General features: G+C 35.9%; 1 protein-coding gene across 4 annotated transcripts in view; it reads left to right on the top strand.

Moving 5' to 3' along the window:
- Positions 1 to 25,771, top strand: part of ETV1 (ETS variant transcription factor 1) — a 95,684-nt gene that overhangs the window by 11,704 nt on the left and 58,209 nt on the right. For all 4 annotated transcript variants that reach the window (XM_032644022.1, XM_032644018.1, XM_032644020.1 and 1 more), the window contains one exon: positions 891 to 944. In XM_032644022.1, coding sequence (XP_032499913.1) covers positions 891 to 944 — 54 coding nt within the window. The remainder of the gene's footprint in view (positions 1 to 890; positions 945 to 25,771) is intronic.

The raw sequence follows: 25,771 nt of genomic DNA, 5'->3' as shown, positions 1-25,771 counted from the left end.
TTGACATCTAAATTAACTGTGATGAAAATATTCTAGAAGTGAAAAATGTACTTGTGTTTTGATTGCCGAATACATTAAGTTCTTGCTCTTCAGAATTTTTTTCCTTTACTAAAAATAGGGTAGTCATTTGACATTAGGACTGATGAAATAGTGATATTTTTTTGTTAGTACTAAATAGTCACCTGGAAAATATTTTGCATGAAAAGATGGAGTTTGTTTTTATTATTTATTATTTTTATTATTGTGACCATAATCATTGAGATATAATATTTTATTATATATGACCAAAATCAATGATAATCTTTTCATGTAAAAAACTTTGTCACATATTTTGGCCAAATTTAGGGCAAACATTTTTAATTATGGTAGTCTAATTGGCAGTAGACCGAACATATCAAAAGCAGATATTTCTAAAAAGCAGAGGGATATGTGTAGTAATTACACACCATTTGGAAGAATTGTGTGGTTAATTTAAATGGGCCGCTTAAGCACAGGCAGTAGGTGAATTGAAATACTTCTTACTCCATTCTTGCAAAAACAAAAAACAAAAAATACCCCACTGCATCTAATGGAATTCCTGTAGCTTCTTTTATTTTGCATGTTTCTTTTATTTCCACGTGGCAGGTGAAATTCAGAGGGACTACAACTTCCACCATTTTATTTCTGACATACGTGTTTTCTGGGTGACATTGATGATGGCTTCTATTTCTCCTCCCAAATATTGCTGTCAATGCCATTTTAAATATGAGCTCATTGGCAAATAATCATAGGTTTGGTCTCAGTCTAAAAAGCTCTTCCATGAGAGATCTTACTTGACATTCTTTATGGCAGTTTCTCTCTTAATTTTGGCAGTTTCTCTCTTAATTTTGTTTTCTTTTTTTTTTTCTCAGCTCAGGTACCTGACAATGATGAGCAGTTTGTGCCGGACTATCAGGCTGAAAGTTGTAAGTATACTATGACTCATCTCTTGAACTTTTCTTTGTCTTTGTTTCCTGTTTTTATCCTTTCTCTTTGGTTGGTCTCCACTTCCAGTGTCTTTTCTTGCATTGTGTCCATGCCTTTTTAGCTTACAGTCATGAGGTGATTGTATTTGTCAGGTTGTGACCTCAGTAGAACCCCTGTAGGATCTGAAAAGAGCTTAGGAAAACTGATTGGATTAAAAGAGGGTCCTGTTCTCTATTTCGTTAATATCCTTGGAGAAGAAACAGGGTGTGATCCATGAACATGCAAGTGTTTACTTCCAGCTTTTCAGTATGTCCAGCAGGAAAAGTGTGTGTGCTGATGGGAGACGGTCAGTAGTTCAAATCCTCATGAGATTTATTGTATAACATAAAAATCTTAGACCACACATCCTCTGGCTTATTGTTTTATTTTACACTCATGAACTTTCACCTGCTTGGATTTAATTTTTAGCCTCATTATCTGCTTCCCGGTTGCAGTCACACAAATGCAAGTGGCCATTGGCTTCTCTTAGGATCCCTTCTGTGTTTCTTTCCCTGAGCCTTGCTCCAGGGCTTGTCATAGCATGCAAGAGGAGTGATTCAGGGGTTCTCCCCTCCTCTAATCAAAGAATGAGCATTTTGCCTGTATCAACATGGTTGCCTCGGGGTTTGCTTCCGATATTTATGGTTTGCCTCTATCAGCAAACTGCAGCTATTGACCTGAGGTGTGAATAGTAAAGATAAGGGTATAAATGCCATCCTGATTATAAAACTGACGTAATACATTTTTGTTCTTTTAGCACCAATTAAAGCTCTAACTTGTTTCATTTTTCCAGGCCATTGACGGTTTCACAGGAGGCAGTAGCAACAGCAACAACAGATGCTTAATACCTTACAACTTATCAAACCCATATTTTCACACCTAATATCATAAATCTAACACAAATACCTACGTTACTTTGAGTAACAGATGTTCGTGTGCAATGTTTTCAGCTTTTATGTTTGCTATCTTACATTTCCCAGGTGTCAAGGGTTGTAAGAGGTTTCTTCCAGATTCTCTCCCGTGTTACATATTTTAGTTCGGCGTCATTACAATTTTTTTTCATTTGTGGTAAAATATATATTACAGAAATTTTATCATTTGAATCATTTTCAAGTGTGCAGTTCAATGGCAGTCACGTTGTTGTGCAAACATCAACACCATCCATTTCCAGAACTTTCTTATCATCCCTACTGAAAGTCTGTACTTACTAAAAACTAACTCCCCACTTACCCTGCCCCCAGCACCTGGTAACTGCTGTTGTATCAGCTTGATTTTTGATCTGAGAAGAGAATTTTCTGTACTGTTTGATATATTTATTAGACATAGGACTTCAAGAAACCTGTTCAGCTAAGGTTTAGACCTTAATTAGAGACTCTTAGAAATTCCCGGAAGGATGATGGCTAAGGATGACAGCTAGGCAAGGTCTCCCTTTCTTCGGTGAAGTGTGGGAAGAGAATGGTCACATTTCCACATGTCCCTTCCTGTGAGGCACTGGAGTTCTTTCTAAAAACTAAACCTGTCATCTGAGTGGGAGAGTTAGTCTCACGGAGTCATTTTATATCTGAAGAAATTGGTAATGATTTTAATACTCTACCATGACTAAAGGTAATTTTTTATTCCTTTTCTCATTTGCCGTCTTTTTGTTTTTTCGTATTCTTGATTAATTCGTCTCCTTGAACTCACTTCTCTAGGTTCACAGCATATGATTTTCTCTTTCTTTCTTTATTCCTTTGATTACTCCTTCTCAAGTCACTCATCCACTTTCTCTGTCTTTCCCAGGCTTCTGTCCCCAGACCTTTCCTCTTCTTTTTCTTATGCCGTGCCAGCACAGTCCCACGGAACTTTCTGCGATGATGGGAATAATCTATGTCTGTACCGTTCAGTATAGGAGCCACTAACCACATTCCTCATTGAGCACTTGAACTGTGGCTAATGGGACTGAAGAAATTAATTTTTAATTTATTTATTTTTTATGACTTTAAATGTATGTGAACACATGTGGCTATCAGCTACTGTGGTCAGCATGCTTCTGTTGAGCTATGTCTCCTACGTCGTTTTCTCTAGTGCGGGTCTCCAGTCTGTCCCCGTCTACTGAACGTCTGGTGCCCCTGATCCACCACTGAGGTCCTGGTGCAAATTAGAAAAACGCAGCACCTCTGCACTCACCCCCTCCGCCCTCAGCTGAGCATCAGCATAAAACACCATTTACATAGCACCCCCAGTTTTCAATGTGATTCTCCACTGACAGTACACTCTCAGTAAGGCCAATGGTGAAATCTTTACTTTTTTTCTGCCCAGCATCTCTCTTCAACTTCTGTTGCCCTTCTAAGTTGATGGCATCACCAATCCAAGCTGAAAACCTTTACCTTCAGTCCGTCCCAGTTCTTTACCATTAACCTCCCTTTGCTTACCAAGTTGTTAATTCTGCGTCTCAAAAGTATTGTAATTTCATGGCTTCGACTCCATTTCTAATATTTCACTGCCTTAGTTCACACCCACTTTCTGCCTCCACGGAACTTGTGAATCAGCCTTCCTGTTGGTGTTCTTGCCTTTGGGTTTCCCTCCTTCCAGTCTGCTCTCTGCAATGATATTAACACACAGCCATGTGACCTTGTTAATTTTCTCTTTAAACTTCTTTCAGGACAAAGTCCTAATTCTTTAGCTGTACAGAACATTGTTCTATAACCTGGGCCTTGGCTATCTTTTCAGTTTTAACTCTTGCTATCCCAGCACCCTGTGTCTCTCCATTCTCTAAACTTGAGCCTTTCTAATTTTTCAGTCCCCCAAACAGAGTGAGCTCTCTTATGCCTCTTTACCTTTGCACGTGTTCATTTTGCTTTAAAATTTTTTAAAATTTTGCTTTGCAGTCTGGTGTACCTCCAACTCCAGACTCAGCTGCGAGTTCACCGCGCTGAGGTCTTTCTTGACCTTTCTTTGCATCCTTACCCTGCAGAGTTAGACTCTATAACATCTTGTATCTTCTGTTTATTATAATATTGTAGATACATGTCAGTAAGACGGTGAACTTCTTGAGGATTAGGAGCATGTCATAGTCAGTATGCCTGGCATGTTTCAGAAGCACAATAAGTAAAATTGTTGTCATAACCACGATCAGCTTCTTAGTGCTGATTTTCTCCTAAGTATTTTCAAAGTCCTAATTCCCTTCTTAAGGTAGAAACATCTGATCATGCCTTAAAGCATTATATATAGTGTCCTTCTGGAAAAACGTGCTAAAACCATGAATGTTTAGCCAAGCACTTTCAGAATGCTGAAATTTTATTTTACTTCAATGAGTGAGTATTTACAGTTTAACAAATATGGCTCTAGGACTTGTGAATAAAACACCTAATTATAAAGGGAAACCTATAAACACATGTAAAAATAAATCTGAAATAGTCTAATAAGAAGAAAGTGGAGATATGATTTAAGTTTCACTGACTTAAAGGACTATTGTTCAGATGATGGTGACCAGCTAATTTCAGTCTTCACTGAGGATGGAGAAAGAGGGAAATAATTTAAATAGAGGAATAGGGCATATGGATTAGACTCTAAAGAGCATTTCTGGATGGAGAAGGTTATCAAATATTGGAATTGAAAGGCCATCTTGTCTCCTAAATGCCCTTTGCAAATGTTTGATACTTGTCTGTCTGGAAAAGCTTAGTGGGGCAGAGGGATCCTATCTCTAGGAACAGAAGGAAACTCCATCCCCTCTGTGTGGCCCGTCTATAACTTCTATGGGGCTATTTTTTTCCGATGGGAATAATCAGATTTCCTTACATACCTCAATCGAATAAAATGCTTCTGTTTTTGCTTTTATTGCTTTAGCCCTTTGGTAAATGTAGGTTAGGAGAATGAATGGCAAGTTTCTGCCCAGCACTGTATTACAGAACATACATTCGAGTGTAACGTGTATAAACATACGTAGAAGAGTAGTGAACAGAGCATTCAAAAAATCTGAAAAATGAAATTAAACCATAACACTGGGGTATTGCCTAAAAATTTTCCTGAGCATCTCTTATTATTTATAAAGTTTTTCTGTTGGAAACCTGGAATCTTAATGATGTCATGCTATAGTTTGGTAACCTTTGAAGGATGCTGACGTTTGAAGCATGTATAGACATTAAAAACAAATGAAAACAAACAAAAACATCATACAAGCCCATCCTAGGAATTGAATGGAGGTTAAGAAAAACAATTGTGTGGCTCAAACATACTGTTTCTTAGAAATGAATCTTTTCAGAATTCAGACACTGTGGAAAAAGATAGAATAACTTTAGGATATGCTTTAGTCCAGAGGAAGTAGAATTATATCTCTTCAGAAAAGAGAATTAAAAGAGTATTTAGAAAAATAGATGAGCCTTATCTTTCCAAAGTAGATACAAATTTGTGTATAGACTGAATTTTTGTAAATCATGTGTTTTAAATTCAGTACATCAATAATCTTATATTTTAAGTCATATACTTTTTATTTAGTTATATCACTAGTCTTAAAATCTACCACCCCTCATTTTCTTCATTTACAAAGTTGTGTGTTACTGTTTTTCTAACTTGTTCGTTTCCATTTGATTACATTAGTTCCTTTCCATGTTTCCTCTACAGTGATTCACATGATAGATGATATTCACATTTACATTTTATGTTCTCCCAGAACATTCCCAGGGGTTTAGCCAGGGTTATGCAAAATTCCCAGTAGGATAGATCCTTGTAACTCTACACCTTTCTTTCACACCCGAGAAAGAACACTGGAATGCAAATCAATTAGAATGATGTCATTAAAGGAATAATAACCTTGACTCTTCTCTGATATATTTATGAAAGTAAATATAAAAAGTTTGCAAATTTCTCTACTTTAACTGAAGTTTGTAACACAATACTAGTGACCCATTCTGAAAATAATCAAGACAAACCAGTGTGTGCGGACTCAACTGTTTAAAGCCATTATTGCACGCGTGATACGTTGTCTATGTAAATGAAAGTCCTAGCTGCACTTCATCTTCGTAGGAATTAAAAAAAAAAAAAATAGCACTTGGGGTGCTTTTTGCAGTGAAGTGGAGGAAAAAAATACCTTAACAGATTCATGTTACAAATCTGCTTCTGAAAAAAGCTGAAGTTAGGTCTATGCAGACCCTGACTGAATAATTCCTTTTATATTAACATGCGTTTGTCCTGGGTTGGAAAGTTCCACTTAGTGTTTCTTAATTTTCTTCCTTTCTACTAAGCTACCTTCCTGCATTCTGTTCCTTTCTACACAGACAGTGAGTACTTTATAAAACTGACTTTTTGTTACTAATTTTGAAACCTTTACTTACCTGATTCATGTTTTGGATGTGACTAGTCAGGAAGATTTTGTCTTTTATTTCTCTAACTGCTTTTACCAGAAGGTGAGCACACATTCACAGAGGAATTCCGTTTCTGAGATTTGAGGAAATGAGTTTGTTACTGTGTTTTGTCTTCTTTTTAAACATTTTTGGAGGTAAATTTAAGCATGTCACCATCATCAGACTTAAACTATCCATTTCAAGGTTGAAGTGTCTTCTGCCTTTCTCACCTGCGATCATACATATGTGTACGATCTCAGCCATTGCCAGCCCTTGAAGGTTGATTTTTGTTGTGGTTTTTGTTGTTTTTGGTCTGTTTGTTGCTTTGGGTTTTTTTTATTGGTTTTTTTTTTTTTTTTTACAGTTTAAATATTTTATCAAAGCAATATATTGATAGAGTAGGAAAACACAAGTAAGATCATTCCCCATTTTTCACAGTTCTCTTCTCTAGAGGCAACCATTTTTTTTTCCTTTGTAGTTGGCTCACATACTAAATAATGTAATTGTACTGCAACTTATTGATTTATCAGTTTTAGGGTTTTTTTGTTTGTCCTGTTCAGATAGATAATCATTTTGGGTAGGTTTAAATTATTTTCCTGAAAGTCATCAGCTATGTAATTTTACATGAGTCCAGTAACCTTATTCACACTTGAGTGTGAATATGAATTATTTGGGAAGTTTATTCAAATGCAGCTTTATGGTCCCTATCTGTGAGAGTTTGACCGTTTAGGTCTGGAATTGGGCCCTGTAATTTCTAACGAGCTGTTAGGTGATTCTGATGCAGGCCTTCCAAGGAGCACAACGTTAGAAATTTTACTATCCTGTTATTTACTTATTTGTAGAATAAAGATAGCAGCATCAATTTTTTGCAATTAAGTTGTAAGATGGACTTGGCTATTCATACACAATTCATTATGTAATAGATACAGTTTCTGAAGATGTTATTAAGTAATATATTGTCATCTAATTGAAATATACTAGGGAATTAAATCTATATAAAAATGATACTGTTGAAGTGGTTTCTTCATTTTTATCATTTTTACTTGAGTTACTTGTGTTTTCCAATTGCAAAGACTATTTTCTACTTATTTTCTCTTACCTTTAGCTATAAGAAAGTCATGGCTGATTGTAGATCCCTGTCATCCTTCAATCAATTCTACTTTAGAAGGCTACCTAGTAAATTGTGAATTTTCCCAATCTGGTTAGAGAGAACCAAGCATTGGGGGCCCCATCCTTTTCCAAGTACATTCATTAGGGATTCTTGTTATTAGATAGTTTACTCTTCCATTGGTAGTGCACATCTGCCCTATCTATGCCAGTTTTGAGTCCAGCAGCCACATTTTCAGCAAAAAAAATTTAATTTGGTGCTTGATTGTTTCACAAGGAACGTATTTTTCAAACTAAAATAGAAACCCAGTGAAAAATGAGCTGCATCTTGCAATAATTTTCTTTTTAGATAACCTCCCAGGAATCCACGAAGTTTTAGAGAAGAAAGAAAATCTAAATAATACACCTTGGGCCTGTTTCTTAATCTTTATTTACTTATCCGTAAAATGACAAAGAAATAATCTCTCGAACCCAGGCCACATTGTGATTGTGACTCTTTTTCCACGCTCAAGGGAAAAAAGGAAGGGTAACATCTAAATATGGTAAATGCTTGCTTGAATTCGAAAGTGGACTTTAGAAAAAACATAATGGGGAAGTGTATAAATAGAAATTACAATAAATTACTATGTACTTATAAGTAAACAGTTGGATCAATTTTATTAAGATCTGCTCTAGGAGAGAGATCCCTTTCACAACTTTTGGTTCTACCAGTTTAGTCTTCATAAGGTAGATAGTTCAGACTCAGTGCCAAAGTGAAAACCAAAAGACAAAGGAAAACAACCCCACCGTCCAAAAAAAATTGGAGTTTGTTGTTTCCTTATAGCTGAAAGCTAAAATTACGTATCTCAACCCAAGATTGTAGCTTTTTGTTTCCTATTTTCTTTATCGTTCTTTAATTTTGCCTTTAGTATAACAAATTATCCTAGAAATTAACTTCAGAAACATGCTCAAAGTGAGTACGTCAACAAATGCTTTCCACTTAGCCTGCCTATAATTAGTAACAAATTATTTTGAGAAAAGTGATCTGTGCCTTCTTTGGTTGAACGTTACTCAGTATTAAATAAGTATATCGTTATGCAGTAACTGGATTTATTAGTCTGAAAGCCAAACAGTATTTATTGGAAAATTTAGGTAAGGGCTGAAGGTGGAAAAGTATTTGCAGAAGCAAAGTTATGTTCTTTGTTCTAGTATTTTTAATATATACAGAGATGCGTATATATATATTGATGAATAAAAAAAGCAAAAACAACATTTATTAGTATTTGCAAATAAAGCCAAAGCAGTCGTGAAAATGAGGACATTTGGGGGCCACCAAATGTATGTAAATTTCATGAAATCAGATATAAAGGACCGATGAAGAGATAATCTGAGCTAAACTGGTACATGAGAATCTTTATGTCATAATTGTATGTTTAGTGTTCTTATGGGGTTTTATTTATATCATTCTTTCTTTTCCATTTTTTCCCTTTTATAACATTAAACGTCTACTTAATATGCACAGTGCTTATTTGCTTCTGTCTGTTAATGAATTTTCTCCTAATGAGAGTTTGTGCTGTGTCTCACTAAGTAAAAATGGTTGGTTTGATGGGGTTGCTTTTTTAAATCTAATGAATTGTGCCCCAGCAAGCACTCCTTTGCTTTGGCATTAGCTGAGGCTTTTGTGAACTCAAGAACGTATGTATCGACGATTTATCAGGAGTGGCTAGATTAAACATCCTACTTATATAATGTCTGATTAAAGTTTAAGAAAAACTGCTTTTGTGTGCTAATGATTTTGTATGCCATCTTTAACTCTTACTTAAATCTAAGGTTAGCAAAGTTCATTTTGCCATAGATACTACATTGTTAAACCGTTCAGGTTGGTTTTATAATTACTCCTAGTTGTTGAATTTACTGTGCTTTTAAGAGCGATTTTTAGATCCCATGGGAGGGGTTTGAATTGTGATTGTTCCTTTATGTTTTATAGGGAAATATTATATTCATATTTCTGTTTGCAAAATTGGAGTGCTTATGTACGCTTACCAGCGTGAGCCATATCCATTATCTTCATTTTTGTTATTTAAAATATGAATAATAAATCTTAGTAGTATAAACATTTTTATTTTACTTATGAGATTTTGATTTAACTTATTTACTGATACATACGTCTATACAGTTGTATATTAAGGATGCTAAGTAAGTTTATAAGACACTAAAAGTTTATTCATTCAGCGAATGTGTTTTGAGCCTATTATATGCCGTGTTTTGTTCTAGGCATTGCTGATACAGTGGTGGGCAAACCAGAAAAATACCTCTGCTCTCGTGAAGCTTTCGTTCTTATTGCATGTAACTGATAAAGTCTCGTTCATCCCATGTTGAGGGATGTGAAATTGTATCGGGATCAGTGTGTATTCATAGTCATTGTCTGTTCAGACTCTGATCTGTTATGTTCTGAAGAAAATGTACTTAGGTGTTTTTTTCAAATTTTATGTTTATTTCCACAGAAAGCACTCTGCTTAAAGGTGTAGCCACTGGATTTCCCAGTGGATGACTCTCTGTGTTCATACCTCTTTAGCCTAAGCCTAAATTTCTGTGATGGTTGACTAAGAAGAATATTTTACAGCTTTTTAAAAATTATGTACTCTCATGTTAATATTGGGTTGGCCAGGAAGTTCGTGTAACATCGTACGGAAAATGCCGAATGAACTCTCTGGCCAACCCAATACTATACATTGTATATTACTATATACAGTGTATTAACCTCTACATTTTGAGATCATACTCGTTCTTTAAGATTCCGTTCATATGTCATTTATTCCTTAATTATGTTCGAATTAATGACTTCTGTGTGCCCATAAATGCTTTGTGTGCATCTCAATTTAAACACTATTTCAGTTGGCTTGTAGAGGATGGATCATGTCCTACTCATCCTTGTATGATTCACATGCTGTGGCGATTGAATGAGTATTGAAATGAATGAATAGCTTCTTGGGTGCTTAGACTCTTTTTAAAAACATATTCATGCACAGGTGGCTTAAGTTGTTTGAAATCTAACGCAGACATCTTCTTTTATTTTCCATGTTTCATTTTTATTTGAAGGATAATGGAAAGCTGTTCGCATTTGTGTAACATTAGAGCCAAGTCTCAGTTATCAGATTAGGGCTCTCTGATAAATATTATTTAAGACTCATATCTCACATTTCTCAGTAATCTCTATTTAGCACGAATACTCTGGAATAACTTGGTATTGTTCCAGTTTTATACAGAGAGGAACCTAGGATGTAAAATAATTCAGCAGGTAAAGCATGTGATGACTGATATTACAGAGGTCAGACCCCAACTCCTACTTGCTTTCTCTGTGGAAATCTTCCTTCCCTGAGAGCCCTTCCTTAGCCCACTTGTAAAGATTTCAAAACTGTTATTACCCTTGGGAGAAAACCTACATTGCTAAAAAAGAATGTTCTTCATATGGGACATCAATATTGTTTGAAAATTCTTCTTATCAAGGCGTGATAAATTGACAGAGACCAAGAGAGCCAGGCGTTCGTCCCAAGAAAGATAGTCTGTGAACTGATACGAGCTAATTACCTACAGGAAAGCAAGATGGGAGGACTTGGTATTTGGGGACTATTGCCAATCCTTATCTAAGCTACAGTGCTTTCTTTCCTCTTCCTCAAATATTTTATCTTACTTTTCCAGCATTTGAGAGGTTTATGACAACACTATATATTTTCATGTTTATGTGCAGGTTTTGACTTCAGAAATGTTCCAGACCTGGCATATTTTCCTCGCAGGAGGTGGAGGGAGAAGAATAGTTTGGGTAATTATGACAGTGGTAGTAGTTAGCAGCAGCAGAATTAGTAAGAGTACTAGTCACAGTCGTAGTGTCCATGGAATTGCCAAGATAGTAGTAAATATTCATGAAAATCCCAAAGCTGCAGCTTGAAGAGACATTATAGATTAGTGATATCAACATTCTTATGTTAAAGATGAAAAACTGAAATCCAGAAATATTATTGGGCTGTCTCTGGTTTTAAAAAGAGTATATGCTCTCACTTGTGTGTAGGTAAAACAGCAAATAAAAATTCTATGAACCTAGACACTGTCACTTATATGTGTGACCTTTTCTTTATCAAATTCTGTTTGTAACCCTGGAATAAAAAATATTTTTCTCAACCATTTTCTCATTCAAGAAGGTACTTTTAAACTCTGCAACTTTATTAGCACAAATGTGTATTTTTCAGATAAAGGAATGAATTTAATTCAATACGTCTTTATGGTAGGCTTTTGTTTATCTGCTTTACCAATTTTAGTGTGTCTGTATTTAATTCTTAGTTTACTGTTATTTAGCTTTTTCACATTAAGTATGATCAACATCTATAAACTGCTACAAAATTCTGGATACATTTTGATCAGAAAGAAATATATACCCTGCTTTGTCCACTTTTCCCTCTGAACTTCTCAACACTGACATTTAATCCTAAACCATAATACGCTCTTCTTAGATTGTCTTCCAGCTATAGAGTTGCCAGGAAAAGTTCTGTCAAATACTCTCAAGGCAACTGGACTCGGTTAAAAGTGGCTCCTTCTTATCAAGATGTATGGATAATATTGAAGCAAACCTTTCCATAGTGTTAGCTTTTCCTTTGAAATGGAGGTCATGCTGTGAAGTGAACTCTACTGCTGTTTGAGGTTGTTTTCCTCCATCCTCATGGACACAACAGCCTTATTACGTTGATTTGATTTGATTCTCTAGTCCATGGCACTGGGGCTAGAATGTCAGGTGACTCAGTTGTCTCAACTGACAGGGCTGCAGGGAAAGCCAAGTAACTGGATGTCATTGCTCCCTTTTTTCTGAATGTTTTTGCCTTCCTCAGTCTCTCCACATTCTTGTTTTCTTCTAGGGTAATCAAACCTTATTTTCCTTTCTGAAAGCTCTACGTTCGTTCACTGTTTTATTGCAGATTAAAGGCTGGTGCATTAGAAGGTTATCAGCTAATCAATAAACTTCAGGCATCCCAGCTTGTGATAAAACTGTTTCATTGATCAAAGTGGAAATTAGGCCCTTAGCCTTTAAATGGCAGTTTCTGAAGGTTTGGAGAATGTGCTTATGGAATGTATAGCCCAATCCTCTTATGTATATTGAGAGGTAGTCGTGTGAGTTTAATGTGTGTGTGATGTACACAGAAGCAGATCCACATATAAAAATGTCTTTAGGGCTTCCCTGGTGGCGCAGTGGTTGAGAGTCCGCCTGCCGATGCGGGGGACACGCGTTCGTGCCCCCGGCCGGGAAGATCCCACATGCCGCAGAGCGGCTGGGCCCGTGAGCCATGGCCGCTGAGCCTGCACGTCTGGAGCCTGTGCTCCGCAACGGGAGAGGCCACAACAGTGAGAGGCCCGCGTACCGCAAAAAAAAAAAAAAAGTCTTTAACTGTATTTTATTTAACATATCGTTCTCACTTTTCTTAAATTTTTTTTTTCAAATTCTGATCAGTAAACCTCTCTCTCCCTATCTCTCTAAATATATAAAACCTATTTTTGTTAAGACTGGTATTAAGATGTCTTCTAAACCCCTAAAGTGAATTTTCAATAATTGCACACATAGTAGATAAAGGTTCAAATGCTGATTGTGAAATCAGAAAAATAATACTCTTATTTTCATATTAATTACGTAGTTAGATAATAGCTTAACAATCTTAAGATTTCGCTTCTTTATTTTGGTAAATCGAAGCTTGCTCTTTTGGTTGAGTTCCTACCATTGCTTTTTTTTCCTCCATAATGAAAAGTAGGTTTTGCCGACAAATATTCATAGTGCCAGGCATTATGCTAGGTGCTATAGAATGAAATTTAAAAACAATATTTGTGATAGTACTAATCTCTATTTGTTTAGCAATTTAGAATTCATAGATCATTTTCACACCCACGTTTCATTTGTACCTCGCAGTGGTCCTGGGATGTAGGCAGAGCAGACAATGTCATACAGGTTTCGTGAGATTCCCAAAGTCTCATAGATGGTGAATGTCAGAACCAACTCATCTTGTAGCATTTTCTCTTACACGCATCTGAGCAGAATGTGATAACCCGTCATTCCTTGAAATGCTAAGACTAGACAAGTGAATAAAAAACATAAGTAGTTCTTCCATTTGCATGTATACATACATAAATTTATGTTTGTATAATATAATAAATTAAAGGAAAAATGGAAAACATCCAAAAGTTTCTTACTGTTTATAGATTTCTTCTAATTTATAACAATGTACAAAATAACATATATGGAAAGCACGGGTGGAGTAGACAGTCCTTTAAGTTCCCTATTACTCTATGAAAATCATGCTCATACTTTGAGTTGTAGAGAGGTATGGTTAACTCCTGTGTATACGTAAGCCTTCAGCTTCAGGAATCCTGAATGTTTGATTAACAAAATAATGAAGCTCTCAAAAGAGAATTTTAAAATTTTGGGTTGGAACACTATTTCTCTTTGGGCATTGTATAATTTGGCCAGAAATAATTCCTAATATTGTGTAGAAATTAATTGAACATTATATTTGACATTTTGTCTGGTACAACTTTTTTATGTCTATTCATGCTGTTTTATAGTATTAATGCTATAGACACTAAACCCATGTAATATAAACATGGGATCCTTTCAGGGGACCAAGGGCAGTGTACTACATAAGAGCAAGGCATTGGACCTAGGATGCTTGAGTTGAAATCTTTATTTACTAGGTGTGTGGCTTTGTATAAGCAACTTAAGATCATTGTGCCTCAGTTTCCTCCTGTTTAAAACCTGGATAATAATGTTCCCATCCCTTAGGGTCACTTGTGTATGTTTATATAAAATATGTAAGTAATGAACAGTGAGTAATAAACTACTATTCCATTTTAAGTAAGGACTTGAGCATTGGGATTTTGGTATCCATGGGTGGGAACAGATCCTAGAACTAATACCCTGAGGATGTCTAGGCAACAACTGTATGTCTGGCACATAGAAAACACCATATAAGCTTTTATTCTATATATACACAAATATATATGAAATACACAATTCACATTATAATATTTCACAAATGCATTTATTTTGATCAACTTACTTTTCTGTGTTGTTTTTGTTTGTTTGCTTTTGCCATATTCAGAAGTTATCTATACCTCCCAACTTACAGGCTTATCTACACATATTGTAAAATAGTAGAAGAATACTATTTTAAAAGGTCAAAAGAATAGTATTTGACCTTTTACTGTTGGTCACACTAAGCAGTTCGGTGCATATCCACAGTGATACTGTCAGAAGACACTCAGAAGTGTTGTTTGTTCAAACGTACTGTCATTTTGACTCTAAGGATTCATAAACAGAAGGTTGACCTGGAAACATTCGGTACTTGAAAAACAGACCTGATTATAGGATCAGTTAACATCTTACATTTTAGATTATGGGTTATGCATTCTGGTTGATCAAGGACACCCTGATTTGTGGGTCTAGCAAAATTGCCTGCATCTTCAATGTTTTTGTTGATTTTGAAGTTGATGTATTCATTGAAAGGGAAAGAAAGTGTTGATTTTTCAAGATGCAACCTTTACAGTGCAAAGGGATAATAATTATTGTGTTCACTCAGCCTGAAGAAAAAAGTTCACCAGTTAAATAGCAATAATCAAGATGAGAACTATATTAGAAGGGTGCTAATTTTATGATCCTCTCTTATTTAAATAATAAAAATTAATCCCCAGGACCTTTGCTGTAACACTACGTGCTATGAAAAGGTATTCAGCTTTAGATGTGGCCTGTGGAAGCCCATTTAAAAGTAATAATTGGTTGCTTAAGTTGTGAATGACCTAAGATCATCCTTATCAAATAGGATGAATGAATTAGTTAGGCAGTGGCTGGGCTTCTACCAGACCTGTTGTGTTCGACCTAAGAATTGGACTCTGCGTGCTAAATTTAAGAAAAGTTGATTCTAGCTGTACCTAAAACAGGACTGGAATTACTAATGTTGGATGCTTGTTCAGCACTGAAGTAAATAAAGATCTTAAAGTAGCTATAATCTCACAAGGCAACACGTTGGCTTTAGGTTCAAATCTTAAGTTCTGCAATTTACCGTATTTGTGATCTTGGGCTAATTACTTAACTTCTTTAACCCTTGTAAGTAAGAAGAGAAAGTAAATGGATTGGCGTAATGATTAAATGAGATATTTTATGTCAAGACTTTGGCATGCAAGTTAGTATTTGATAACTCAGTAACTCTATAGAAGTAAGACGTTATCGATGTCTATACTCTTTTGAGGCCAGAGGATTTCATAAGCTACAGTGAGAGTTTCAGAATAGTAATGCTAATAATACAGTTAAAAACAATTGAAAATGACTGCATTTGATTGACCTAGTGGTGAAGAAATTTGGTTTGTGTTGTCATTCCTGCTACCTAACCACCTGTTGGTAATATACCTACTCTAGATAGAGATAATCAATAGATGGTTCTTTAAAAAGTAAACCTCACCCTCCTTTCCATTATGCTCCATTACCAACCCACAAGGAAGAAACACTACAGATGTAGCAGCGTATACATTACAAAATTGTGGAAGATCCTGCTCTTTCTCTAGTTGGTGTGGTAGGTTGTCTATGCCCAGTGCTTGAAGTTTTTCCTGTAGGAAAGATAAACACTGTATTCGTGACTCACAATTGGGGGAAAAAAAAAAAAAGATGGTTTGACAGACCCAACCATTTTTATTTATTTTATTTTATTTTTTATCGGCAGAGGCACATTTAATTTACAGTGATTATACTATCTATTATTCAGCACAGTTTTAAGTACTACAAGCTCCCTGGAGAACGGGGTGGGGGGAAAATGCATGTAAAAAGAACCCAACCCTCTCCCAAATCACACAATGCAGAAGAATCTCAGTGACAAAATACAATTCATGGCACAATACTGTATTTTAAAGTACTTTATATTTATCAATTCTGTATTTCATTCCCATGAGGAACTAAGTTTATTTATTTATTTTTTCTGAATTTTATTTTTTTTATACAGCAGGTTCTTATTAGTTATCCATCTTATACAGATTATATATGTCAATCCCAATCTCTCAGTTCATCACACCACCACCACCATCCTCCACTGCTTCCCCCCTTGGTGTCCATACGTTTGTTCTCTACATCTGGGTCTCAATTTCTTCCCTGCAAACTGGTTCATCTGTACCATTTTTCTAGGTTCCACATATATGCGTTAATATACCATATTTGTTTTTCTCTTTCTGACTTACTTCGCTCTGTATGACAGTCTCTAGATTCATCCACATCTCTACAAATGACCCAATTTTGTTCCTTTTCATGGCTGAGTAATATTCTATTATATGTATGTACCACATCTTTTTTTTTCTTTTTTGGTTCCACATCTTCTTTATTCATCTGTCAGTGGGCATTTAGGTTGCTTCCATGACCTGGCTATTGTAAAGAGTGCTGCAATGAACATTGGGGTGCATGTGTCTTTTTGAATTATGGTTTTCTCTGGGTATATGCCTAGTAGTGGGATTGCTGGGTCATATGGTAATTCTATTTTTAGTTTTCTAAGGAACCTCCATACTGTTTTCCATAGTGGCTGTATCAATTTACATTCCCACCAACAGTGCAAGAGGCTTCCCTTTTCTCCACACCCTCTCCAGCATTTATTGTTTGTAGATTTTCTGATGATGCCCATTCTAATGGGTGTGAGGTGATACCTCATTGTAATTATGATTTGCATTTCTCTACTAATTAGTGATGTTGAGCAGCTTTTCATGTGCTTCTTGGCCATCTGTATGTCTTCTTTGGAGAAATGTCTGTTTAGGGCTTCTGCCCATTTTTGGATTGGGTTTTTTTTTTTTTTTTAATATTGAGCTGTGTGAGCTGTTTATATATTTTGGAGATTAATCCTTTGTCCGTTGATTCGTTTGCAAATATTTTTTCCCATTCTGAGGGTTGTCTTTTTGTCTTGTTTGTAGTTTCCTTTGCCGTGCAAAAGCTTTTAATTTTCATTAGGTCCCATTTGTTTATTTCTGTTTTTATTTCCATTACTCTAGGAGCTGGGTCAAAAAAGATCTTGCTGTGATTTATGTCAAAGAGTGTTCTTCCTATGTTTTCCTCTAAGAGTTTTATAGTGCCCAGTCTTACATTTAGATCTTTAATCCATCTTGAGTTTATTTTTGTGTACGGTGTTAGGGAGTGTTCCAGTTTCATTCTTTACATGTAGCTGTCCAGTTTTCCCAGCACCACTTATTGAAGAGACTGTCTTTTCTGTGTTGTATATCCTTGCCTCCTTTGTCATAGATTAGTTGACCATAGGTGCATGGGTTTATCTCTGGGCTTTCTGTCCTGTTACATTGATCTATATTTCTGTTTTTGTGCCAGTACCATACTGTCTTAATTACTGTACCTTTGTAGTATAGTCTGAAGTCAGGGAGTCTGATTCCTCCAGCTCCATTTTTTTCCCTGAAGACTGCTTTGGCTATTCGGGGTCTTTTGTGTCTCCATACAAATTTTAAGTTTTTTTGTTCTAGTTCTGTAAATAATGCCATTGGTAATTTGCTAGGGATTGCACTGAATCTGTAGATTGCTTTGGGTAGTATAGTAATTTTCACAATATTGATTCTTTCAATCTAAGAACATGGTATATCTCTCCATCTGTTTATAGCATCTTTAATTTCTTTCATCAGTGTCTTATAGTTTTCTGCATACAGGTCTTTTGCCTCCCTAGGCAGGTTTATTCCTATGTATTTTATTGTTTTTTTTGCAATTGTAATTTGGAGTGTTTCCTTAATTTCTCTCTCAGATTTTTCATCATTAGTGTATAGGAATGCAATTGATTTCTGTGCATTAATTTTGTATCCTGCTACTTTACCAAATTCATTGATTAGCTCTAGTAGTTTTCTGGTGGCATCTTTAGGATTTTCTATGTATAGTATTGTGTCATCTGCAAACAGTGACAGTTTTACTTCTTCTTTTCTGGTTTGTATTCCTTTTATTTCTTTTTCTTCTCTGATTGCTGTGGTTAGGACTTCCAAAACTATGTTGAATAATAGTGGTGAGAGTGGACATACTTGTCTTGTTGCTGTTCTTAGAGGAAATGCTTTCACTTTTTCACTATTGAGAATGATGTTTGCTGTGGATTTGTCATATATGGCCTTTATTAAGTTGAGGTAGGTTCCCTCTGTGCCCACTTTCTGGAGAGTTTTTATTATAAATCGGTGTGGAATTTTGTCAAAAGATTTTTCTGCATCTATTGAGATGATCATGTGGTTTTTATTCCTTAATTTGTTAATGTGGTGTATCACATTGATTGATTTGCGTATATCGAAGAATCCTTGCATCCCTGGGATAAATCCCACTTGATCATGCTGTATGATCCTTTTAATGTGTTGTTCGATTCTGTTTGCTAGTATTTTGTTCATGATTTTTGCATGTATGTTCATCAGTAATATTGGTCTGTAATTTTCTTTTTTTGTAGTATCTTTGTCTGGTTTTGGTATCAGGGTGATGGTGGCCTCATTGAATGAGTTTGGGAGTGTTCCTTCCTCTGCAGTATTTTGGAAGAGTTTGAGGATAGGTGTTAGCTCTTCTCTAAATGTTTGATAGAATTCACCTTTGAAGCCATCTGGTCCTGGACTTTTGTTTGTTGGAAGATTTTTAATCACAGTTTCAATTTCATTACTTGTGATTGTTCTGTTCATATTTTTCATTTCTTCCTGGTTCAGTCTTGGAAGGTTATACCTTGCTAAGGATTTGTCCACTTCTTCCAGGTCGTCCATTTTATTGGCATAGAGCTGCTTGCAGTAGTCTCTTAGGATGCTTTGTATTTCTGAGGTGTCTGTTATAACTTCTCCTTTTTCATTTCTAATTTTATTGATTTGAGTCCTCTCCCTCTTCTTCTTGATGAGTCTGGCTAATGGTTTATCAATTTTATTTATCTTCTCAAAGAACCAGATTTTGGTTTTATTGATCTTTGCTATTGTTTTCTTTGTTTCTATTTCATTTATTTCTGCTCTGATCTTTATAATTTCTTTCCTTCTGTTACCTTTGGGTTTTGATTGTTCTTCTTTCTCTAGTTCCTTTAAGTGTAAGGTTAGATTGTTTATTTGAGATTTTTCTTGTTTCTTGAAGTTCCCTCTTAGAACTGCTTTTGCTGCATCCCATAGGCTTTGGATCGTCGTGTTTTCATTGTCATTTGTTTCTAGGTATTTTTTGATTTCCTCTTTGATTTCTTCAGTGATCTCTTGGTTATTTAGTAATGTATTGTTTAGTCTCCATGTGTTTGTGTTTTTTACGTTTTTTTCCCCTGTAATTGATTTCTAATCTCATAGTCTTGAGGTCAGAAAAGATGCTTGATATGATTTCAATTTTCTTAAATTTGCTGAAGCTTGATTTGTGATCAAGATGTGATCTACCCTGGAGAATGTTCCATGCACACTTGAGAAGAAAGTGTAATCTGCTGTTTTGGGATGGAATGTCCTATAAATATCAATTAAGTCCATCTTGTTTAATGTATCATTTAACGCTTGTGTTTCCTTATTAATTTTCTGTCTGGATGATCTGTCCATTGGTGTAAGTGAGATGTTAAAGTCCCCGACTATTATTGTTACTGTTGATTTCCTCTTTTATAGCTGTTAGCCGTAGCCTTATGTATTGAGGTGCTTCTATATTGGGTGCACATCTATTTATAATTGTTATATCTTCTTGGATTGATCCCTTGATCATTATGTAGTGTCCTTCCTTGCCTCTTGTAGCATTCTTTATTTTAAAGTCTATTTTATCTGATATGAGTATTGCTACTCCAGCTTTCTTTTGATTTCCATTTGCATGGAATATCTTTTTCCCTCAGTTTATTTCTAGTAGAGGAGAAAAAGTATATCAACAATTTAGAATTCTGAGACCCAGCCATTTTTAAACCATGGTTAAGAGTCATTCCATTTTAGAAATTGTGTGAATTATTTGCATAGATGTAGTGCCAAGATAAAGATAGACAAATATTTAAGTCTTTATTTACATGGAATACAGTTCTTGTGCATAAAAATATGTTAAAAACCAAAACCATGATCCTTGAATTCAAAAAACATAGTGGGAAGTTTGGAAGAAGAGGGTGAAATATGCCTGGGATAGTTAAGATACAGTAGAGTGAGGAGTTAACATAGCAGCTAAGAGTACAGGTTCTGGGGTCCTACTAGTTAGGCTCATAACTTGATCTACTACTTTCTAATTCAGTGATCTTAGTAAGTCACTTAGTCTCCCAATACTTCCATTTCCTCAGCTTACAAAAAGGCTCTCAATGGTAAGGATGCTATAGATGTGGAACAAGGAAAGAAGCATACAACTAATCAGGGCGTTCATAATTATTGACACTATTACTATTATAAAATTAATAAAAGTCCTGCATGACTAACAAATTAAATAAATGTTACATAACTTCTATAGCTTTTTTAAGAGATTAATGTAAATTGGAGTAGTTGAGAATGTCTTCATGAAGCAAATGAAACATGACCTGGAACTAGAAACCCAGATTCATGGAATGAAATGATCCATGAAATGAAATGAACCTAGAGATTATCCACCTTTCATGGGCAGTAGTAGTGAATACTTGTTTAGTGCTCCCTGTGTGCTGGGTACTTTCCTAAGCACTTTTTATATATCTTCATGCATCATCCAATCTTTACAACAACCTTGTGTACTGCAAACTATTAGTTCCTTTTTTTCAGGTGGGAAGATTGAGGCACAGAGTGGTTAAGTGGATTGTTTCTGATCACACAGTGACCAAGTTGCAGATCTGACTCTAGAGTTTACACCCATAACTACTATCCTATGCTGTTCGAGATAGAGTTTTGTGCCAAAACTAAGGTTGGTGGGGGAAAACGATTTGCTCAAGGTGACTAGTAGTTAGTGCCCAAGAAGTTAGGCACGTAATCCTTCTTAGCGCCCAATTTGCAATACTTCTGTGCATCCGCCACCTCAACTGGCTCTTCGTGATTTGTGTGATTTCCCCAGTCATGATGGGAGGGCCCGTGAGGTGAGATGAAGGCCAGGTGTTAATTTCTCTGAAGAAGGCCTGAGCATTTTCTGTCCTTTGGGGGGAAAGGCAGCAGTATTTGGAGATTAGGTGTGCATTGGATAGTGGGAAGATGAAATGTGATAGGTCACAGTCAACATTTGTGAGTCAGCAAAAGTCCGTCAGGTACATTTGGGATTTATTCCTAAGGACAAACAGGCCAGCCTGGAAATTTCTAAGCACGAAATCAGATGTCATGTTATTGAGGAAGAGAAAGTGGAGAGAAAAAAACAAAGGCGCATAATATATATATTTTTTTCTTTTTTTTCTTCGGTACGCGTGCCTCTCACCGCTCTGGCCCCTCCCACTGCGGAGCACAGGCTCCGGACATGCAGGCCCAGCGGCCATGGCTCACGGGCCCAGCCGCTCCGCGGCATGTGGGATCTTCCCCGACTGGGGCACGAACCCGCGTCCCCTGCATCGGCAGGCGGATTCCCAACCACCGCGCCACCAGGGAAGCCCTATGTGTTTTGTTCATATATTTCAGCATATAAGCACACTGTAGCTAACCATATTTAAAAGAGATACATACTAAGTAATGCACCTGTATCAGAAATGTTATAATTATGTCGGTGGAATCTAATGTGGTAAATTTGAAGAAATGTGCAGTGGCTAAGAATTTATATGCATGCAGTTGTAAAGAGAGAGGGGAATCAAGCTTAATCTGACAATATTTATCCCTATGCACACCCTCAGTTTACAAAGCTTCGATTAACTTCAAAGGAACGAGGTGGAGAATGCAAACCAGGCCTGTTTTGTTTGTGATCATACACTTGTTTTGTGGGTGGTACCTTGTGTTTCTCCAAAGTTCATCTTTTCTATTTGCACACACGGAAGGAGAGCTGAGTCCTCTTTCATCTTCATATTTTTCTAGTTTCTTGGAAATGTCAGTTACAAAGGAGGGCTGTATAAATCTTTTTTGTGTGGTTTAAGTGCTAATATAAGCTGCCGAACATATCAGCTGGCTATAGTATTTGACACACTTAATAGTGACTTTACACCTGCAGTTATAGCAGACGCATTGGTAGAGCTCTGTGTTCTAAAGAATGAGATTATATTTCAGAATACAACATACAAAAGAAATATAATAAAGTCCATTTTACTCATGAGTTTTCTACATTGTGTTACATCGGTAAAACATTAAGCGGCTTGAAAAAACGCTGTTTGTTTTCATTGTCTGTCATCCTCTGATCACTAAGTTGTAGAAAAAATGATTATTCCTGTATAATTTGTGATCTACAGTAGGCATTATAATATCCGTTTATTCACAGGGGCTTGCTGTTAACATCTAAGCATCTCAAGAGGCAAATTTTAAATAGGTGCTTTAGGTTGACACAGCAGTAAATCTAGTTTTGACAGTTTTAAAAGAAAGCAGTTAAACATGCAGATACATTGATTGTTTGGATATACCAACTCATTTGAGCATGGAGATCCATTTATATATACCTTACATCTTTAATTTTTTAAATCCACAAGGAGTATTAGTAACTAATATTTATTTAAGTGAAATTTATGTGAAAATACAATCCAATGCAGAATTTATTTCCCAGTTAGTGCATCTATATTTTATGAATAACATAAAGACTTGCATTGTGCAAAGATTAGTATGATTTGATATGTATCTTGATGTTACCACAAAACACTTTGTCCAAAGTAGAAGTAAAAAGATTTGTAATATACAAATATTATTGCCTCCGTGCTGTGATTTTCTATTTCCAATAACACCTGTACAATACTGCTACCTAGTTATGCTCTACCTTTTATGTTTAATGTGGTAATCTAATTTCCCCTTATTTGCAATTAGCAAGTCAAAGTAAAAAATGTACATTGGAAAGTTGCCATGACACTATTGCTCTGGAGCCAAATTTAGTAACCGGTGAGAAATCTTGGTTCCTATCAGACAGGGCTGGTTCCTGAAGGACCAAGCAGAATGATCTTATTACATGGCGTTTCCCCCTGTAATGTAACCTCAAGGATGCACTTGTGGGATCATGCAATAGGAAGGCTCTAGAGTAGGGGAAAAAAGGAACAGACTTCCTTTGAACTAGCAGCTGCGAAGTTACATCAACAACTCTATGAAGTGTAATAAAAATTTGGGGATAATTTTCTACACATTTAAGAAGCCCTTCTGGAATACTGTGAATAGGGTGAAAATTAAGGAAATTTCTAAGGTTATCAGTGTGTGTAATTAATAAATAGTTGTGTAATACTTGATTTCGTATTTTCAGCTATTTTCATGATTATATATCCCTAGATCATAGCAAGTAAGCCACCTATAATTGTAAATTTATATAAATATGTCTTGAGATAAATTGGGCTGCAGGGTATAAAAATCATATTTAAAAAGTATATCCATGGTTAAAGTCTTTCTCAATAACTGTTCATTGTGAAGGTTGTGAAAGTGGACAAGAGTAGTCTCTTAAACTCTTTATGTAGTACCATAAACTGACTTGGTGCATTTGTGATTCATAACTCCCAACTGTTATGCCAATTAAAAATTAGAGATGTCTTCCTGTAGAAAAAAATTAATTTGATCTATAATATAATACATTTTTAAAAAATTATATTCAAAGGAAGCAATCTATTTTTTTTTAATGAATTTATTTATTTATTTATTTATGGCTGCATTCGGTGTTCGTTGCTGTGTGCAGGCTTTCTCTAGTTGTAGCAAGCAGGCTTCTCATTGCAGTGGCTTCTCTTGTTGCGGAGCGTGGGCTCTAGGCACGCGGGCTTCAGTAGTTGTGGCACGTGGGCTCAGTAGTTGTGGCTTGCGGGCTCTAGAGCACAGGCTGAGTAGTTGTGGCACACGGGCTTAGTTGCTCCGTGGCATGTGGGATATTCCCGGACCGGGACTCGAACCCATGTCCCCTGCACTGGCAGGCGGATTCTTAACCACTGCGCCACCAGGGAAGCCCTGGAAGCAATCTTTTAAAAATAAGTATGTTAAGAAATCACAGAAACCACTTAAAAAATGCTAGTGTAATTCTGAGACTCTTCATCCCAGTAACAGTTTTCTTGGGATTATATCCTTTAGCTGTGGAAATGCGATCTGTGTATACACTGATTGTTTACATTTGCTTTCTGAAACATTTGCAAAGTAAAATCAGCTCCTTAAATACTGTATCTTATGTGGTATCTCTTGACTGTTTATTTCATGGCCATGCTTAAGCCTATCCAAAGCTCCCTTCATCCTTTGGCTTGTTTACTTGTTTTATTTATGAAGGCTGGGCCTGTGTCAGTAGAGACTTTTTAGAGTTATTCTGATATCACTCGTGCCATAGATTTTTTAAGTTAATATTTATTGTTAAGAAATGACAAAAGGGCTTGATTGGCATCTGGAGGTGCTGATGGTATTGTCACAGTTTAGGAAGCAAACACTCTACTTAGCTATGAGTCTCATTTTTTAAGAAAATCTTATGGATTTTCATAAGGAAGTTTGGTCAGCAGTATTATCTGCTGTATGAAAAACAACGTGCACTTTTCTAAATGTTTCTACGTAATAATGAAACATTTTTTTCTTCATAAAGGCTATTTTGGGGTTAAAAATGTGGCTCCCAAATCATAGTATTTACTTTTATATTTCATGAATCTCCCTTTTCTTGGAGAGAGTTCTTAATCTGGTACAGTTAAATAACCATTTTTCAAGATGGGCAAAATAGTTTGGATAAAATCTTTTCTGTAAGAATGGTAATTTCTCATGGAAAATGCTCTAGTGTACCTTGAATTCAATATTGCAGGGCATATTTAAAGAAAATCCCCAAATTTATTTTGGGGAAGAAATTCTAAAAATTTTGTACCAAATTAGTAGTTGGTTTAAGTAAGATGTGTTTGTGGGATTTATCCTCATTAGTAGTAACATCTGTAACAATTGAGGCCAAGTGACAGATAATTTCTTTTTTAAGAAGGTGTTTATTGTCAGGAAAATTACAAAGTTTCCTTTGTAATTACTCTTTGTTATTTTGGCAGCCTGTAAAGTTTTATTGGCATTTACTGAAAGGTACTTTTTTTGGCTCTAGGCAGCTGCCTTTCTTTGTGGGGTAAACTTTTCTAGCTCTGGTATTCACAATATTTTCAACTTTGTCTCCCGATGGTGTCTTTTTGAACAAGGAGCCAAGTGGCTAATAATGTCTGAATTGTTCTCAATCATGTCTTCAGGAGAGTGACATCAGAATACTGCAGGTGTACTTCAGCCATTTGAGTGTTGTATCCTACTTATCCCGTGTATCATTTTGGAACTAAAGTGGTCAATTTAAGACCATGCAAATTACAGTCTCTTTCACATACAGCCTGGAGGAAAAGTATGTTGAAATTATGAATCGAAAG

This window comes from Phocoena sinus, chromosome 9 (assembly GCF_008692025.1).
Source record: "Phocoena sinus isolate mPhoSin1 chromosome 9, mPhoSin1.pri, whole genome shotgun sequence".
Lineage (NCBI taxonomy): Eukaryota > Metazoa > Chordata > Mammalia > Artiodactyla > Phocoenidae > Phocoena > Phocoena sinus.
Note: the sequence above shows the minus strand (reverse complement) of the source record. Positions and strands in the feature narration are given on the sequence as shown.